The sequence below is a fragment of the Dermacentor silvarum genome, chromosome 2 (genome assembly GCF_013339745.2).
Source record: "Dermacentor silvarum isolate Dsil-2018 chromosome 2, BIME_Dsil_1.4, whole genome shotgun sequence".
Lineage (NCBI taxonomy): Eukaryota > Metazoa > Arthropoda > Arachnida > Ixodida > Ixodidae > Dermacentor > Dermacentor silvarum.
In genome coordinates this window covers 235197612-235218173 of record NC_051155.1, presented here as the reverse complement: position 1 = coordinate 235218173, position 20562 = coordinate 235197612, and the positions used below count along the sequence as shown (strand labels likewise).

General features: G+C 44.8%; 1 protein-coding gene across 1 annotated transcript in view; it reads left to right on the top strand.

Annotated features, from left to right (window-relative positions):
- Positions 1–2400: 2400 nt before the first annotated feature.
- LOC119442876 (uncharacterized) overlaps positions 2401–20562 on the top strand; it is a 209041-nt gene continuing 190879 nt past the window's right edge. Inside the window, exon 1 of the mRNA XM_049662429.1 lies at positions 2401–2596. Within this exon, the coding sequence (XP_049518386.1) occupies positions 2437–2596 (160 nt within the window). The 5' untranslated portion in view covers positions 2401–2436. The remainder of the gene's footprint in view (positions 2597–20562) is intronic.

The window sequence follows — 20562 nt, the reverse complement described above, 5'->3', positions numbered from 1 at the left end:
GTAGGAATTGTACATGTAGAAATTGGCGCCTTATTTAGGAGAGATACACGGAAGTGAACGCACGTTAATCCTGCGGCATTCTGAGGCTCATCAGCGTAGCGGTGATAAACCAGCGGAGAAACGGATTTATTTTTGTTCTATTCGTGCATGCAGAGCAACTACACCATAAAAATCGCTGAGGTACGCTTCGACGAAGTGCAGGCATTTTCGTACTCCCCATAAACTGGGTAAGTGGATAAGCCACGACGCAAAACTTGTAGTTAAAGAGATTTCATTTAATATATAGAAATGAAGTTAAGATCCTTCCGCATTCTGCCGAGCTCGTGCTTTCTTTCTTTCTTTCTTTCTTTCTTTCTTTCTTTCTTTCTTTCTTTCTTTCTTTCTTTCTTTCTTTCTTTCTTTCTTTCTTTTTGCCACGTTCTGTACTTCATGCGCCAACAGCGAAGAAAAAGCGCAGAGATTGCCTTCGCAGTATATAGTAATCTTATTTCGCATTAAGCGCTTGGCCAGCGGAAGCAGAAGCCTTACTGCTCTACTAGCGCCTTTGATTTTTCAAGTTAAGTGGATGTGTCCCAAATGCAGTGGATAAATCCTTGTGGTGCAGTTAAGAAGTGACAGCTACCATCAAAAAGCACATCGCTCGGGGGAGACGCCTTTTATTATTTTGTTATCATTTTGTTATCAACACAACTGGTGGCTGGCGTATTGTTACACGAAGCGTTCCTTCACGCGCCCGGCTTTAAGAATCCTCGCCTTGAATACCAGCTTCAAAAAAAAAAAAATAATGGATTTTTCTTCAGCGCAAAAAATTAAAGAAAGGCTCTGGCCCAATAAAAACCAATCTGTTTTCACACCACCATACTTTTTCAGCAGCTGGCGTTTAAACGTTCAGCAATACGGTATCAAAGAACGCACGAAGTGAGGGGCAAAGGGCGCCGATTGTTTGGTCGCTCGACACAAAGCTCTCAAGTGAATTTCGCTGCCAATTGCGCTCGCTAATTTGACGACCCGGTCACAAGCGTGACCTCCATCTCCAACCTTTTCAAGCCTTCACCCCAACGCCTTTTGTCACAGCATGGCGTTTTACTGCCAGGCGTAACGGTTTCGTTCACTGCGCACTGCTCATGGCACCCGTACGCACATTCGCGGAAATCCACTTTCTTCCGTGGAGATTGTGTTATTATGTTTTTTCCTTCTTCTTGCTGTGGTGATATACGCTGTTGCTTTCGCGCCTTTGCTTGCGAGGCGGCGTCTATATGTGTAAGGTGCCAAGTGTGTACGCCTTCGCGCGCCAGAGCAGGAAGTGGGCTGCCGTGGGCCTGAACTGGCCCGCAATGTAACGCTGGTGCTCAAAGTGTTTGGATCGTGGTTTTCGCCTGCAACCACCCCGACGATGTCCAAGAGTGCGTGTCTAAGCTGGACGTGTGTTTAGTGGCCGGATGTGGGCTCTGTCGTCACCTGTGACAGTCTGTGATGTGCTAAACGCTGAGTGAGAACGTCTCGTGTTCACGAAGTGATTGGTCGTCGAAGGGTTACCTTCATATTGAGCGCCTTGATGTTGCAATATACCATGATTCACACTCGCAGTGGACATGGATTTCACGCCAATGGAGGATGCTGCCTCAGTGGTGAAATTCCATGCTGTCCTCAACACTGAAGACTGTGCTTCGTGCTGCTGACGTTCAAGAAGAGCTTGTATACAACAGGCGTTTATGTTTCTTTGGTTAATTTTCGGATATTTGTTCCTTGACGAGCGGGTTTAAATAGGGCACGCATAATCAGCCACCGAACAACGGTTCCCTGGTAAGGAAAAAGTGGACTGCAGCAAGCGTCGAAGTTGCGTAAGCTTCGTAATTCTCGCGTCTAAGAGCCCTTCTCACGTCGAAGAGTTTGCCTTCTGTTTCCATTTTTATAATCTGTAACACTCTAGGAATAGTTCAAATGGCATGCATTTAGTCGAGAAAGGTGAAAAATAATGTTAAAGAAGGGCCACAGCTTGCGCCGCTACCCTTTGACTAAATTATACATGGGGAATTTCATACCATTCCAGCTTGATTAATAGCACGTAAAAAAAAAAAAAAACTGTGGAATCTGCTAATAAGGAGTTTCAACCAAATTTAACCAACTATTTATACCGTAAAATGAATTGCAGACTGTTTTGTATGTACACTATATGACACTGTGAACGGTGCCAAGACCCTGAAAGTGCCAGAAAGCAACTGTGTTGGCAGTTGCGAAGTGAAGTGGACGAATGCATGCTTAACGCTTCCACCATCGCAATACCAAAGCTTGTGTGAGTTCGCTACTCCACGAACACGTTTGAACATTCTTCGAAAGCCAACTTCCTGGCTTGTTGCAAGTTCGCTCCTCAATTTTGTTCTCTAGGAGCGAGAAAATACCCTCGATACGCCAAGTTAGAACCCAAGCTGTGACTTAATGTTGGAAACAATCTGGGAAGATGAACTGGAAGATGCTTTTCCGTCAGGATCGGAGAGCACTGACGATTATGAAGATGACTTTATGCTGTGCGTCAGAAGTTCGGCGCACGATGGCACATCACTCGACTTCAGTTTCACGTTGCCTCGTACGTCACACGGTGAGTCATCATCTCTTCGACCACTTTTGCCAGTTGTTAACTCTGAGCAATATTCTTATCCTTAAAAATTACAACGTTCCGCCGCATACAGAGGAGGTGTCATGGGCCTGTTATTTACCTGCTATAGATGTCAAAGTAATAGACATATATAACAAACATGCTCGTCTATGAGAGATATCCTGGTTAAAGACTGCGGATTAATACTGTCTAAATACCCCATCTACAAAATCCTTCGTCGGTATTCAACGAGTTAACTGCAACAAAAATATTTTTTTTTTTGAGGGCGCGGGTTTAGATAAGCAGGTTGTCGTGGTGATGTATGCAGTGCTGCCTGTCGTGTTCTGTATTGTAATCTGAGTTCCAACTGCATTGTTGGTTCGGTATTTTTCGTCTATGTTAACACATGTAGTTGTAAAAACTGAAAAGTTTAACCCATAGTGGCGTATTGGCGTGGCCGCTTGTTAGGTACTGATCGAAATCTGTTCATATCGTACCAATATTTTGTAGCGTTAGCTACACTGGCCTAGCGAAGCCCGTTTCGCGCGGCACATCAAGAGCCGTGCTGCGCATGCGCAAGGATCACTGATGTCACACGGCTTGCGCACCGGAGCCACCGGAGCCGACACCTCTCGCGCACTCCCCCGCCGCCGCGCACGACTCACCGCCGCCGGTCTGCGCATTCCAGAGGAGTGACGTCGTAGCCGTGGTAGACGCACTGGCGCCGTCGCGCGCTCGCTGTGCAGTCGCCGTCTGACACTGCGCTGGAGCCGCTGCGCTTCTGACTGGCGTTTTCCAGTGTGGTATAGCCATGGAGAAGGAGAGCGCAAATGCTGCTCAACAGCGCAGAAGAACGGAGAAGCTTGACTCATAAGAATAATCTTATCTTAAGAATAATCTTAAGAATAAGCTAAGAATAATCAGCTGAACCTTTGCTAAAGCTACGTATATCCTGGCATAGCCGAGCTAAGCCACTGCAACTTTTTGATATCATTACTTTATTGTTGCCGCATAACATAGAGAAATGAAGCAGCCGCGAAATAATCTACATCAACCTTTTCCACTGAAACATATTCCAGAACCAAACAGAAACCCAAGTGGTTAAAATTAGGCTGTGGCTAAAGGAGCGTCTGACGTCTCCCTCCAACTTTCCTTGCAGGTACATTAGACGGACCTGGAAGTGCTCTTATGGAAGTACGTCCGACATTTGTCGTTGGTTTATTCATGTTTCACGTTAGGATACGTCGGGAATAAGCACGCCTAAGGGAACAGTGTAGGCCCTATACCTCCCACGTATTTACCCTATGTATATAACCCGTTTTCTCAGGATCGGCTAGGCTTAAAGGATTCATGTTGATATCATTGTATTCAGCTATATGTGTACTCGTTACTGAGCTAGAATTATTGTTTTATATAGTTTGGCTCTTTTATGTTCTTGTTTTTAGGGGACCATCCCAATTTTTAAGCCAAAATAGGAAATAAACAGCTTGTCAGGCAAAAGTGCCTGCAGTAATTTCCATAATTCTAGTTCAGTAGACTCCTCCTTGTGTTGTATTGGTAGTGGGAAAAAAATATCCATATAGCTTTTATGGTTCCAGAGAAAAAGGGTCAAACGTCGCAAAAATTGATGTTTTGAGATAATTGGCCTTGAAGTGATACCGGCAACGTCTAAGGATTTGGCTAAAAATGGAAAGCTAGGCAGCTTGTTGCTGTGGCCAGACGAGCAATAACCGTTCCGCTAAATCTAGAGAAAGCCTGCGTTCTTCTTTTAGATATTTTTTGTCAACACAGGGCAGGTACAGATCACGTATATGTGTAAAAGGGGGCGTGGCCAGACACAACCTAGGTTTTGTAAAATGTCATGAACACACTTATACGTACAAACTGACAGTGCATTAGATCTGGCTGGCTAACGGCCGTGAGGGCGCATTGCATGGTGTCATTTGCCATTATAACATGTAAGTGGTGAAAATTTATTTATTTATTTATTTATTTAAAAAGTACTGTCAACCTTGCACAGGCTGCTACAGGTAGTGGGGTATAAAGTGCACACAGAAGTTCATGTGGTACACATATTTGCATTAACAAACAACATCTGCAATAAAAAAATCATTACGCTTCGTTAACGAAAAAAATGCACGCCAAATTGTGATAAGCGGTTACTATCACGCTTCCTAAGCATACAAGTAAATCAGTAAGATCACTATACTTATTGTGTGAGGAAGTAAGATTCCACTTTAGCCACAAAGTTGTCAACACAGTCCGTTTCGGCAATATCACGCGGCAACGCGTTCTATTTATCTATAGACCTCGAAAAAGAAAAGTTTATTTGAATGTGTTGCAGCGTGTGACGTATGGCCTCAGGTGCTTATCATGGCAGCTTATACTGGAATGACGATGGGGTGGTTTCAAATGCTGGTTTTTATCTATGGTAACTCAGTCGTGATAAAGCATGAAGATGAACTTCATTGCAGCCACACGACACGAACAAGCAAGTGTAGGTATTCTAGCTCCATTCCGAAGAGCACTCACGCTGTCATGACGAGAATACTTTGAATAAATGAACCACAGTGTTTTATTTTGGCTACTTTCCAACCTACTGCAATGTATACCGTACTTGAGGATTGGTCGCAATAATGTTTAGTAGGCTGTTAGCTTGACAAGAGCAGGTGCCACAGCCAACTTCCTTCGCAAGAACGCCAGTCTTCTGAATGCTTCTGCGTATTATATGTTGAATATGAACGTCCCACTTTAGCGTACGTGTAATGGTTATACATAAATATATTATAGCCTCTGCTCGATTTATATTAGAACCCGTCAATTTATAATCAAATGTACCGTATTTACTCGAATGTACACATTTACGTACACGATAGTACACATTTATGTACACATTTATGTACACGATTGTAACGCGAGGGTAAATTTTTTTCAGTCCGCGAAGTAAAAAATAAAATAGCGAATGTAACCCGAGATGAACGGAAAGAGAAATGGTACCTTTATTCCAGGAATCAATTTGGGAACGACTTCTCTTCAGTTATCATCATCGTCTGAGATGGAGACGGAGTGCTCTGCGTCGCCATAACGTTGCGAATGAACGTAGTCGAAGCGCGAAAGGCGCCCTAACCGTAACGCCAGTCACAAACCCAGCGCTACTGGCGTGGATTCCAAAAAAAAAAAATGAAGTTTTTACTTCGGCCGACTTGTCTGTGTATTGAATCGAAACGTAAAGGTGCACGTCGCAAACGTAACGTTAAGCACTTCGAAATTTAGAATATGTGTTTTAATATCCTTAATTTGGCCGTTACTCGAAATAATGCGAGGGTCGAGTTCAAGCAACAAAAATAATATAAAAATACCTCGCGTTACAATCGACTAAATCCGGTAATTAACGACTTCTTATGGCCTATAGTATTGCACTTTATTTTACTGACGTTTTTTCTTCCATACCCCAAATATTGCACCATCTAGCGATTATATGTAGTAGCGAGTTTAATTTATTCTGGTCATCTGTACCGGGAATACAGGTACACAACACGAGATCGTCGGCAAACAGCCTCACTTTTACGCCATTCTCAGCGCAAGTAGCGACACCAGTAACATACATAAGAAACAACAATGGCCCTAATACTAACCCATGTGGTCCACCTGAGTGCACGTCAAGCAAATCTGGTTTAGTGTTATTAATTTTGTTATTAACGTTTTCGCCACGTGAGAATAACAGCCAAAATACACAGACAAAAGGAAAACCTCATTTGAGGAGGAATCGAACCCTGCACCGCAGCATGGCAGGCAGAGACTCTTCCTCAACGCCACCGCTGACATCTTTAAAGTGCGTAAGTGTTTCTATGCTTACGCAACGAGGAAAACCATCCGTCCGTCTTTCCTTTAAGACGATAACTTTCAAGATAGAGTCCGCAGCAGCGAACGAATTCACCTTCGGACTCGTTTCAACGCGAACTAAACGGCGAGAACACAGTGCTCACAAAGCTATCAGCACTCTGCGCACTCTGTCCCCATCGCGATACTTTACCGTACTACTTCAGGTGGCGGCGTCAGGTGCGATGATGACGTTCCGATCATTATAAGTCATTATCACTCTTTAGCGCCTTATCCATCTGCGTCGAACCTCGAAACATTATGAACCTTCTCCTCAGGTTTTAAATAAAGTTTGTACTCACTCACTCAACCGTAATACCGCGGCGGCTGCGTCTGGCGCGGCACGTGAGCCGCATCACATGCAAGAAAAAAAATCGCTTTACCTTGCACTCGGCCGCGCAACGCTTGAAACGTCAAAGCTGGGCGATCGTAGCCGAGCATTTTCCGGAGGTGCGCGAACTTTTCATATTGTTACTCATATATTACTCAATATATCAGCCCTTCTAACCTAGGAAGCCATTCTAGTTCGGGTTCATGAAGTTTGTACAGCCACGCTTGTAGAACATGCATTTATGCGAACCATATGATTGCGTTCGAGCGTTGTCGTCTGCATCCACAGCTGGCGCGTTCGCACGCTCTTGCTCTGCGAGATGAAGAAGAGGTTGTGCGCGCTATGAGACCGAGAGAGAGACAGAGAGAAGAGACGCATTCAGGGAGCGGGTCTGCTGGAACGCGTTGTCGGCATTGCAACGCGGTGTCGGTGTTGCAAGCTGCGCTAAACAACGCGCAGTGACGGCCGTAAGTCCGAGACGTGCGAAAAGAAATTATCATCATCATGAGTAATAATATGAAAAGTTCGCGCGCACTTCCGGAAAATGCTCGGCTACGATCGCCCAGCTTTGCCGTTTCAAGCTTTGCGCGGCCGAGTGCCAGGTAAAGCGATTTTTTTCTTTATTGCTTGGAAATATGAGTAATGTGGAGCGAAAGTTATTTACACAACTTTTAGACCCACACATGAAAAACAAACGCACTCATGCTACGTAGTCCAATGAAAGTTCAAAAATCGGGCAAACAAGGACAACCTTCCAGATGCGAAATCTACTCAGGAATGGAATCCAAGGTCTCAGCCACACTACGCACTTGATCAGTATCTTCTAGAAAGACCGGCCTTGTCGAGCGAGGTGGCTTGGCATGTCTGTAGATCATACGGCTTCTCTGTAATTAATAGAGCACTAATAACATAAACAATTTAATCATATAGTGTATTACTGATTGTCTTTTTGAAAGGAAGGAAGCGGATACCGTAAGATGTGGGAGGAAGTTCTTTCACCGCTGCAACTTTCCAATTAACGATTTCTAGAGGAAGTTGTTGAGAGACGTAGCCAAAAAAAAAAAAAACTTCATCAAAATGCTACCGCAGAGCCGAAGAATCAAAATTTGCCAGCTCACACTCTGTCAAAAATTTATAAACATAAGTGCGGCATCGCAGACAGCTCTAAAGAGTTCGAAAGTGTGCGCTGAATGTATTATTGACGTTCTTTCTTTTTTTTTCACTCTTTAAAGAGAAGCGGTCCATTCAACATGCCTCCTCGGATAGGCATGCACGCTGCATGGAAAAACACGATTGTATGTACCTTCGTTAGTTGTATAACGTACAGTTGCGTCAATAAAGCTTTCAGAGAGATTCCAATATGTGCACTCAATCTGCACGCATATTTTTATCGTACACACATTAGCTTGTCCTAATAGTTGCGTTTTATGAATTTATCGGAAGTACGAAGCATACCGATGCTCATGAATGACTTAATACTGGCAAGCGCATTAGCATTTGCTAAAATTCACTAGGATGAGACGCTGGATCAAGTTTTCTTTAGCAGGAGATGACACATTATTAAAGTCTATGGTGATTGTCGTACAACCAATTTCTTCCATTTCTCTTCTTCTATCTTTAGCCTCGTAGATGTGAAGTTAAAGGCAAGAGCCGTAAGAACCAACACTGTGAACTCCTTTCTATTCAAATTATTTACCTTTTTTCACTCAAATTATTGTCATTTCCTTGCCTTGAAGCTTTACAAGCTGAAACACGCACCCCCTTAAGAAACTCATTCGCTCGGCGTTCGTATAGCATCTCATGATTTTCCGCTTCCATCTACCTTTCCCTCTTTCTTTCCCTCTTTCTTACTCCAGCTTGTAGTAGCAATATAGAAATGCCTTACAGACCGATCGCTGCTTCCTTATAACAACTAAGATATTAGTCTCTCTCTTGGCGACTTTCATTCCTAATAGTACCTTGATTAAAAAAAAAAAAAACCGTACATACCCATCTGCAGATTGTTTCTTTTTTTTTCTTCTTATTTTTTTAGCAATTGTCCTTATTCTGATTACCTCCACGCCCTTTCTACCATTGTTAGCTCTAAGGGCACTCACGTTGAGTGACGAACCTTTCTCGTATCAAGGTAGGTCATCATCAAAGCAGTTACTTTCAAACATTGTGAAGTTTGCCAAACTTAATTTGTTATGTCCATGCTTGAAGCCCTGGCCTGTGCTGCACTGTCTTATCCTGTCCTATCAAAAACGTTGACAAGTATTTGTTTACATGCCTTAGAAGACTTTTAATCACGTTTATAGAGTGCACCTACTTGGATAAAGTGCACCTACTTGCACCGACGTGAATTTTCTCCTTCTAAAAAAGCAAAAAAAAAAAAAAAGCTTACACTAGCAGCCACTTACCATAATGCTGCTTTTCTCCGTAGTTGCATTCTATGAGATTGTTAGCGCTGCCTTCTTATATACTCGCGAAGACCAGCATTTACTGAGTCTGCTGTTGTCGCTGAGAATCAAGAATGAACTCACTCCACCGACCATTCAAGGTCTAATGACCCACGTGCGTAGACTGCGGAAGCTTTCATCCTTGACATCTACGATGTCGCAACAACAGCGCTAGCAGATTTGATGAGCAGAAAAAAATATTGAGCGCAAAATAAGTATAACTAGCGCTCCAATTTTCAACATCATTCGGCGCACGATCAGTCAAGCGAACTCTTGACGTTGAGCTTTAGCGGGACAGACACTAACAGGCGGGCAGCCGTAACGGCGGTGGCTTGAGAGGTTTTTTCGTCACCGCTTGCTAGTTGAAGAACAGCGTTCTGATGAAAGGATGGATGCTCTGTCATCCTTCCGCCCAGAAGATATCTTTCTGCTTGAATGGTGATCTGCGCTATGCGCTATAGCTTTCTTCTTCATCGTGTTCTTTCGCACTGAAAAGTATACGTCGTAACAGCCAGCAAAATAATGTGGAAAGCGGTGGCATGCTTTTGCACGCGTCATTACGCCTTCTTCGGAGCATATATACAGACATTGTGCAGGTGACAAATGGTTGCAAGCGGCAGCGGCGGCAGTGCAAGCGTTGTACGCAGTAATCTGCATCAAACCAAATGAATTGCCTATTTTATTACATAGCGTGTTACGATAAAGTCGAGCATCCATTATAGACGGAAAATACACAAGAATTAGTATATATAGAGGAGGCATGCGTAAAGGCAGGCGACTGCACACTGTGCGAAGCATTTATTTTGGCTATGTATTTTGCACTGCCTCACAAGCGTCTAGAAAGAGGCTAATAAGTTTTTATTTTTTTTTTCGGTTAGAAAATGGTCCGAGTTCATACTTCAAGTGACAAGCGCGGAGGACAAAAACAGCAGAAGAAATACACACGGCGCTTGATTATAGCTTGGTTTAATCCAGAAACATACACTACTCTCGGCTACCGGAGATCACTTTGTGAAGTGTGACAAGGCAATGCAAACAAGACAAGCAAATGAAGGTAACCGAAAGCATGGAAAGGCGAAGTGGAAATAGGGCAATAAAAACAACAGCAAAGCACTAGAAATTCAAGTGAAATTGGCATAAGGTTCATTCCAAAATACTGAATTTCTCATCCCCGGCACTAACCAAAAGTCTGACTAATGTAGTTTAGGTTCCCTTCCTTCATAGAAAGGGCTTACGAAACGGCAGGCGTACAAAGTATTTATTGCAAACTTTTGTTCGCCAATAGTAGGGATCCTTTCAATGGTGTTTTTTTTCCTTTCTTTGCCATTTATAAACTAAGATCTTTTCTTACCACTCAAACGTTGCTTGCCCCTTTTCGTTAGTGACGCTTCCTTACTGACCCATTTAGACGGCATTTCCACTTTGTGTCAGACACCTCAAACAGACTAACTACTCGCAATGTTCTTTAGCAACACAGCAATTTATGTGCTTGGGGTATGAGAGCTTTAAAGCGAAACTTTATTTGCCTCTTGCTTCGACTTTTCCACTTCTGCTGCTGCTGTCTTGCACGCCACGCCGGGAAGTGTTGAGAACGTGTAGAATGTACATGGCAGGGGTGTAGGAGAGGCGTCTCCATTAGGGTGATCTGCGTTATTGTCCGTCCCGCTAAAGCTCAACGTCAGGAGTTCGCTTGATTCAACGGGGAAACCGTGGGCGTCACCACAATGCCCTCTGAACGGCTGTAATTACGCGCGAGCCCCCCCGCAACATTTTGTACTCACCCGCAACAGCCCGGAGGGGAGATAGAATGGTAGACAAAGGAGACAAAGAATGCGTAAAGCTAACGCAGTGACAAAACGGGTGAATAACAGCCGTGCCACTCTTCGCTTGGGGCAGCTTGCGTGCATAGTACGATTGCAGGGGAAGCGAGAGGCGCCGTCAGAAAGCATGCTTCGTTTGGTGTCTCTTCAATAAAAGAAATGCTTCTTCTAGACATGCATGGCAACAGTCGCGAACAAACTGTAAAAATGTCGTCAATGCGCACAAACGGCGCAAAACGTTTCGCATATATCGATTGCCACAGTGCGTAGAAATGGCATATTTTAGAGCGCAGCTCTTAGGCGCCCGATCCTGCGTTGAACGTCGGCGTTTTCCCTTGGCGTAACCGAGCAAACGAGCACAGCGAAGAATGAAAGAGCGAATGCTAAGCGCAGCGGGCTATGAAAGACGGTGATAACGAAGAGAGCATGAAGAGGAAGGCGGAGAAGGAGGGTGCAGTGGAACCGTGAGGCGGAAAGTGGAGGAGGAGTGTATAAAGAGAGCGTTAAAACAAAAGCGTAGTGCCGCGCAAGGCGGGCAACGACCGCTACGAGATGGAGCCAGACTAGCGCGCCGTCGTCAGTTCACCGATGACATGCGGCGAGCGCATCCAACGATGCCATATATGGAAACAAAGCGCTGCGTGAGCGGAGGTCTGTCTGCGGTGGCTATTGTGAATCGCGCCCACGCGTCACCCACGCGCTGTCTCTCGCGAACTCCCGATTAGCGAGGCATGCGCGCCACACTTTGCTCCGTTTGCAACGTGCCGCGCGAGACAATAGTAGTAGCAGTAGTAACAACTTTATCCTTTTTAAAAGGAAAGAGGCAGCGGGGTAGAGGTGCAGGGGGGTCTACTCGAGGTAGTCCTCGACCACCCTCCCAGCCCACCATAGCATGGCGTCCGAAACATCGGGCCTAGAGCTGCTCAAGGCAGCCCCCCACTGCTCCTTGCTATAGTGAGTAAATTATTAAAGGGCCCCTCAGGGGGTAGGGTGTTGAGAGCATCCCCACTTTATATTGTTGAGATTTGCCTTGGCCGCTGAGCAGAAGCGGCACGCGGGAAAAGGGTAGAGAGAGGGGTGAATGACGTGAAGAAAGTGAGGGGAGAGAAAGGTGCGATTCTGTAGCTGCCGCCACATGATCTCGCGTTCGCGTGGAGAATTACGCCCAACGGAGGAAATGTAAGACGATCGAGTATATAATGTGCACAGATGGCGTGGAATGTGAGAAGGCAATCTCGCGCAGAAAACGGCCTCTCGAAGGCAACGATTTGCGACTCACCTAATGCCTGCGCCCGGTCCGTTATTTCCCGGGCGCTGGCGTGAGCCACCTCGTCGCCGGCGAGACCCGCGTGTGCTGGGGTCCAAATCAGGCCTATGTCTTGTGTGAAACGACCAGATCCGCGGGAACTTGATCTCTTGCTGGTCTCTCTTGCGTTCACCTACCGGCCGCTCGACGCTCGCACGGTACTGCTAAAGAATTGGGCGACAGTACACCACAATTCTCGTCGTGCACGCAATCGGATTGTACAAGTATCGGCGATAATATACAAACAACAGATAGAACAAGCGATAACATTCCAGAAACTTCCGATACGTAAAGGCGCGTCTTACGCTGGGCGATAACTTTGAACACTTGTTAGCCGGTGAAAGACGGTCACTGGGAAAGACCAATAAGTTCTTCTTCTTCCTGGATTTTACGTGCCAAAACCAGTTCTGATTATGAGGCGCGCCGTAGTGGAGGGCTCCGGATCAATTTTGACCACCTGGGGCAAGACCAATAAGTACACGGGGCAGTATATGTATTCAAAGCGGGTATTCCAATATTAACGATAGCCCGGCATTCATATGTTCGTATTTGCATAGTGCGCAACGCTCAAAACGTTATGTCAGCAGCGTGGCATTTAGGAGCTCTATCAACATAATTTAAGTTCTCTTTCAATGTGTGCTCTGTGCACGGGGGAGGTTGACGTGCATTGCTCAGAAATTATGTCTTAACGAATATATGGTTTGTTTCTCTGTGGATGCATACTTATTCAGTTTCGAAGTCGTTCGAGCTTTGCGTGAAGTATTACGCAGCACTATTTTTTTTATTGTTGCTCAGAACTGGTGTATTTTGGTTCATTGAATTGTAATGAATACGGGCGTCTACTTTGCGCAGTTTCTGCTCATATATAGAGACCCACACTTTGCACAGCTTTGCAACAACGAAAGCTACAATGAAACAAGATATCTGGAGTTTTCCTGTGAGCGAAAACAGTGTGTTAAGTTAGAAGGCTCGCAATTACGAAACGTTTGCACGATGCAATTGAAGTAGAAAGAAAGGCCTTCCGTGATTACTCAGGTAGAGAAACCATTGTGCATGCGTTGTCTGCTACTAAGAATGCATTTATAACGTACGCATGCACCACACTTTGTTGCAACGCTCTAAATTACGAAACAACTCGCTGATGCAACGAAGAAACCTGCAGGCTTTCCTTTCTTTTCATTGAGACGAAAATAAGTATAGGAGTTGTCACTGTTAGTTAGCGACGGCTGCTCCTTTTTACTTGCTTAGCAAATACTTATATAAGAAAATTGGCTGAGGTTTAACTCTTCTGAACCTAGTTGTCAGGAGCGAAAGGTCTGTTTGCCTTAGTTTTGCAAAGACTATGCACACAGTGTTTCATTAATGCACGCTTCCGCACTCGTTAAGCTTCTCTATAAGGTGCTAATCCGGCCTGCCTTTGCTACGGTGTTTCAGCAGCCAACTTTGCCTTTGCTTGAGAGTTCGCAGCCTGCCGTCTAGCTATATCTACTGGATGATTGGATTGAGCCGTTCGCTTGCGCTGAAGCGCACGCACAGACGGCCCAGCCGGTGCGTCATCCATGGCGAGACTGAGCCAGACTGAGCGCGACCAAGCGCCGGCGAAGCAGCCGTTAAACTGGTTAAACCCTCGCCTAGTCATGTGGTATCGCAGCGGCGAGGCTCCGAGCGAGCGCAGCTGCGACGCCTCTCCGCAGCGGATCACGTGGCCTGACGTCACACCTGCCACACTTGCGCTCCGGCGGCTCGCCTTCGGGCGGCTCAAGGTCATTGCGACGCGATCAATGGTTTCGCTCTAAAAAAGAAATGAAGCGACATTAAAGGCGGAAGCTTCGGGCAAATATTTTCTGTTATAGCAAAGTCAGCGGATGTCAGAGGTGCACAACTATGCTCCCCACAGACACGCGAATGAGACGCAGTTGCACACGATGCAGGGAAGCCAAAAATAATCAGATATGCGAGTGTCTTAAAATAAGCGTCGTAAGTGGCTCTCGTTGCTTTGTGACGTGCCGCTGTTGATGGCCATGGACAAAACACCCAAGCAAGTGAAAAATGTCGATACGAGTCAAATAAACAAGTTGTTCGAGGTGCTCCCTATGGACCACTGTGTGTGGGACACTCGGGAAGTAGGCGGCATACGTACTCATCGTCGGGGCCGCACGAACGTCTAGGAGAGGGCATATGCTTAATTGTAAATAGCAAGTGCTTGGTGTATGCGTGATTTAGCTTTATCGAGTGTTAAAATGCACATCTGACGCAGTTTAAAGACGTCCTTCTTTGAAGTTCTTGTGAACTTAAAGTACTGCCTGCCACGTGAGAAGTTCCCTGGTGTCGTGTACGCTATCTATCCCCTGCGCGGGATGCGACAAGCTACGAACAAACGTGGGACGTAACCAATACCGTTTCTTTGTCCATATACCCACAGATCGGATCAGTCTGTTGGACGTATGCAATTGACAGCACTTTAGCTAGTGTTTCGAGACTAGTAATGTTATCTATAAATATTAGTGCATGTACATTCATGCCGGTGAAAATGGCGTCATCTGTATATGCAATGTCTGTACTTCTGAAATTAAATACATTTTTGTTCTGACACAGTACTTTGGGCCAATTTTCCTGTGTTGTGGGACTTCGTGCATCTGTACCGTATCTATAATATTTATATAATATAATAATATAGTTTGTCCCACTGGCACTGTAGGAATGAGGTTCAGCAAGTCTGACTTCAATTGAACTAAGACGCCGATTGCATAGGTGTCTGTTTCAGCCGTAAAACTTTTATTTTCAGAGAACAAAGAAAGAAAGAAAGAAAGAAAGAAAGAAAGAAAGAAAGAAAGAAAGAAAGAGAAAGAAAGAAAGAAAGAAGAGAAAGAAAGAAAGAAAGAAAGAAAGAGAAAGAAAGAGAAAGAAAGAAAGAAAGAAAGAAAGAGAAAGAAAGAAAGAAAGAAAGAAAGAAAGAAAGAAAGAAAGAAAGAAAGAAAGAAAGAAAGAAAGAAAGAAAGAAAGAAAGAAAGAAACCGACATCCCAGTGGCGGAAGTTAGCTAAGCAGCTATCGCATTAAAGAGGGGAGGTGAAGGAGGGAGGGGGAGAATAGCAGGTTCCGGAGTGTTATGCGCAAACGTAGACATGTCGGACATCATCAAAAAGCCACACAGACGCAAAACCGAATTCAGGCGATAACAGCGCTGACAACATAGACGAAGGTAAAGGCAGGTACAAAACAACACGTTTTCGTCGGTGTTCTTACCGCCATGTTTGCCACCTGAATATAAACAACCAACTAGTAGATGATTTTAAAAGCGTTGATATACACAACAGAATATCGCGCTTGTAGTTGTGCAAAAAGCACAATCCAGATCATATTGTGACGAGTCCCTTCTCTGAAGAGGAGGAAGACTGCGTTCGGACGAACGTTGCTCGTTTTCTTTAAAGATTTATTTCTATAGACAGCGATGGGAATACTGGCTAGTACATGGATTTGCCTAACCTTCGTTCTTATGGCTTTAAATGACTTCGTGACTTTGCAAATTGAGGATTTTCAACAAAGTATTGCGTTATAAATGCAACAATCCCCAATTAATACGCATGCACGTCTAGACTAATCGCTGTGCTGTGTTTATAAAACCATGACTGTTTGAATATTTAGATAGATAAAGCGTAATAAGTAGTGTCGCAAGGACGTTTGAAGCCTGTGGCATGACGATTAGACAAGTTCGTGCACTAACCATCGCATCCGTTGTAGCTGAACCATCGCAGAACCAGGGTTATGTCTAGTAACTTCAGAGGAAGCTCTGTGGCTCGTCCATCTATTCCGCCATCTTGGCTTAAGACAGTGACGATGAAAATGAGAACACAAAGAAAGATCCAAGAAAAGCCATATACGCATTTAAAGAAATTGTAAATAAGGTCGGTGAACGAGACTGAGAAAAAGCTCGTTTTTCTTTTTCTGGCGATGTTTCCAGTAAGCCAGAAATGTAATGGTTGCCAGAGGAGGTATTCATTTCAATTTTTGATCAGAAGTTGGATGAACAAGGTGACTTTGAATTATTTCTTTCTTTTACTGGACATTGTGCTACTTAAAACACAGCAACGTACCCCGTAAGTCGCATTGGTGCACTGTGTAAGGGCCCAAATGAAGCTGCACGGGGCTGGAACTTTAACAAAATGCGTCACGGAAAAAAAGGATGTCAATATGAACACGCTTTCCTTTTTTTCTGAAGTAAAATAATACACGAACAAACAAGATGACGCACGCCAGCGCACGTACCTAGAGGTAATGGTGTTCGGTGCCACTAGCTAGGAGTTTCCGGTCTGTATCCGAGCGTCGTAGCCAAGATGGTGGAAGCGAACCAATGAGCTGCAGGCCGCATGCCGTCTATAGCGAGGTTTCCGGCGCTTGCTCAATCCGCGCTAAGAAAATCTGTTCCCATAAATGCGTACAGTGTCCGAGAGGCTGCAGGTTTCGTCAACGTATTACACCAAATACAAAAAGCCGTACACACGTTACAGTAGGAGCGGTCTGATGATACTTATAAAAACAGATGCAGGTAGTGCGCGAAATGCCAACAGCATCTCATATACCTTGCTTTCCATGGCTCTATAACTACAAACATATGCACGCATTATATAGAGCATTAAATTATCAAGAATTGCTGTTCTTGTTCACAAGACTGACGACCGCTAAAATGGCGCTTAACCAGACAAACATTACTTTTCTTCGTTTCCGCACTTTCTCTGTACTATGCTGCCCCTTGGAAAATGCGTGTGTTTCTGTCAGAAGGAATAATACGTTAATTCTGCTCTGCGAATTTATGCACTACTTGAGATTGGGCAGGCTGTTTTTAAGCTCCGTGTATCACTTTTTTCCCTACATCTTCCAACCAGTATAGAAAAAACGCAATTTCTAACTTTTCTTGCTAAACATACTCAGAAGGCAGCTTACACACATGAGATGAATAAAAGCGTAATGTCATGAACCTGTGGACGTTCCAGTTATCAGACAACACATTAATAGCCCATAAACAGTGAATAGACAGGTTCATGGGCTTCAAAGAAAAATGCCTACGCAAAGACCTTGCAAAGAACTACAAAAATAATCGTGTACAAGATCGAGGGCACATATAACCTGGCCAATTAAAACCGCTAACTACACGAGAGCCGGGGTCCAGGGGATAGGCAGTCAGGAACCATTGTCCCGTCCCAGGCTATCTTGCCGTTGAATTCAGACCGTGATTGACCAACGTCTGTACAGATACCACAGCACTGCACGGTTATAGAGGGCCGAGTGACAGAAGTGGTTGCACACTGTCGAGTTTCTATGCTTCTTTTCTTTCGGTTCCGTCGACGTCTGGTGCTTGCAATACGGCTTAAGTATCCAACAACGCAATATTTGTTTTTTTGTTTTTTTTTTTTTTTTGTTCTACGCATCATTTGAACTAGAGGACGTGACACATCTCAGGCCATTATTGCAGTGCCCTTATAAAAAGAATCACTTCTCATTTTCCCAAATGAGGTTTCGAAAAGGTTAAAGCCGATAGCTTTTATAAGTGCAAAAGCATAAGGAGCCCGTATGCATGGCTCCACGGAAGGTCACAGGCTGACACCTGTCAGACAGGTAACAAGCTCTAGGAGTGCCAGACTTCGCATATAGCTCATGGCACAGCAACTATTCTACATAAGAAACTATACAATAACTGAAATTTGGGGGAGTTTGTGACAATTCCTACTTAAAGCACAAAAAGCGATGACACAAGGAAGACCAGACAGAACGAGCGCAATTTCAAACTAAAGCTTATGCGTGGAAAATCACGCCTATTTATCAGTCGACACAAATGAAAAGCAAAGTACATCACTGTGCAAGCGCACTCCAGCGCTCTCCCCCCCTCCCTACAAACAAAGTTTAACAAAGTTATAAAAGTCATGTACCTCAACAACTTTATTGGACTTTTTGGGGGTTTGTAGTGCGCTTGCTTAATGGTGTACTTCGCTTTTAAATCCGTGTCGACTGATAAATAGGCGTGTTGGAATAAATCCGGTGTAGCACATGCTGGAAGAATCACATCGATGCGCAAAAACTAACTTGCATGGGCTACTGTAAATGTTGCAGAGCTTGAAGACGTCGTTCTTAAAGGAAAGGTAATACTGATGCGTGAAGGCTGCAACACCGATAAGAAGCGTAGGGAATAGCAAGCGTAAACTAAACATCATTTGGAAATTTGGGTGAAGTCAAGCTATGAGTTGTGGTTATTTCTAATAAAATTTGTCGCACGTGCCCAAATATTTCAATTTGAACGAGGGTAAGTCACCTGATCACCTGAGTCATTTTCCCAGTCTGGTCGAATCAGCTATTGCAGGGGCCAGCTCGTTTACGTTGAACTGCTACACGATGGTCATCGTTTTTCGAATTAGAGACTGGCAATTGATTTCCAATCGGCGACGTATTTCTTCCTAGGACAACTGTGCTGCTGTTTTTATTATTTTACCTCTGTCTTTCGTTCATGTTTTTTTTAATCAATAATGCTTCGAGAAAGTCTGTCGATGGCCATTGTCTCCAATATTCGTGCTGGCCAAACTTAGTATCAGCTAGCCAGGCCACAATTTCTTCTAACCAGTACGCAGGCAGACTTGATGTGGTCTTGAAGAGGAAAAAAAATGCAGATACTACGCAATGTGAGATTCTACGTTAATGCGAAGTATTCGATGCACAACGCATGTGTTTAAATGGTTTAAGATTTCGGCTTGTCGTTGTATTTGACTTTTTGTATTGTGCGTCTGGTTGGTCGTGTCGACGTTTGTGTTCATGCGGTACTCTGCGACTGTCCAAACACGATGATGCACATCGCCAGACATACGTGTTTAAGTAATGTCTTTAAGAGGCTCCTCACTAGGCCCATTGCAGATTTTGGTTATGTACTGGAAGTTTAGGCCGCGTTGAGAATTTTTCAAATTGGGTCGTTATATAAGGAGATCGGAGAAAATGAAATCTCACGCTGCCATGCTGCCAGGAGGCAAGCTTCGCTGCCTAGATGGACACTTTCTCCTTTTGGTTTGAATAGAGTTCACAAGCGACTTTTCTTGCCTGCTTTCTACCAATCGAAGCAGAGGTGCCATGTTAGGTTTACGTCATGAGTCCCCCCCCCCCCCCCTTTTTTTTTCTGTTCTTCAGGAACTTCATTTCCTTTTCTTGCGGCGCACTCCCAGTGGCGGTATTGCGAGTTCTGCACTGGACGATTTACTGAGGTCACGTGCCATAATCGGTAATGTTGCAAGCAGCGAGTTTTACGTAGAGGCAGTTGTGTGTGTGACCTTGACTCTGCCTGGAAGCGGGGCACCCTCAAATGAAGGGCGCTATGGCTATTGTTGGCAATTCCAGTCGTTTTAACCACTCGATACATTGTAGACATGATTGCCGCCGCATGATCTACGTGCCTCCTGTATCTTTTTGTAATGCCCAAACCTGATCGGGTCGACTTTTGTGTCGTTGCGGTACTCTGCTATGGTTCAAACACCACGACGGACAGCACCAGGGGCCCTTTATTGTAACAAAACGAGAGCACACAAAATGTTCATGCACTCGACACATGTCAGCAGAAGGGACGAAACACGCCTAGTGCGATGTTTAAACTGTCTTTGGTTACGGTTCCGGCAGCACCGCAATGGGAGAGTCAGTGGGTGCGAGCAATGGTCTGCGAACACTTTCTCGTGGGGCTTCTCAGTCCCAGTGGCAGGCGTCAGCGGAGAGGGATGGGGTAGTGACGAGACGACGTTGAACAAAAAAAGAGAAAAAAGAAACATAAATGAAAGTAACTGCGCTGCCCCAACCATAAGGTGGTAAATACCAATTAATAATTATACTAACCATATTTGCCTTACGCCCAGGAGAAGTAAGGAATCACCGGCCGCAGCACAATGGCCGCAGCCTGGCGCCACACCGTAATGCCTGGGCATGCCGGACCTAGCCGTCATGTTTGCGCCCAGCTGGGCCGAACGTCGCTCGCTCCCCAGCACGCAGAGCGCGGTAGAGAGAAATAAAGAAGGCTTCGCAGTGGGGCACGCACTGGGGCACATTATACGCTCCAACGGATAATAGCTCATTATTCTCTGCTAAAGCGTTCAGTCAGAAAACGTGGGCCGATGGAGACTGTGCTTTAACGTTGAACTGTAGTTTAGCGTAGTAGAACTTGCTGTTGGGGGGCTA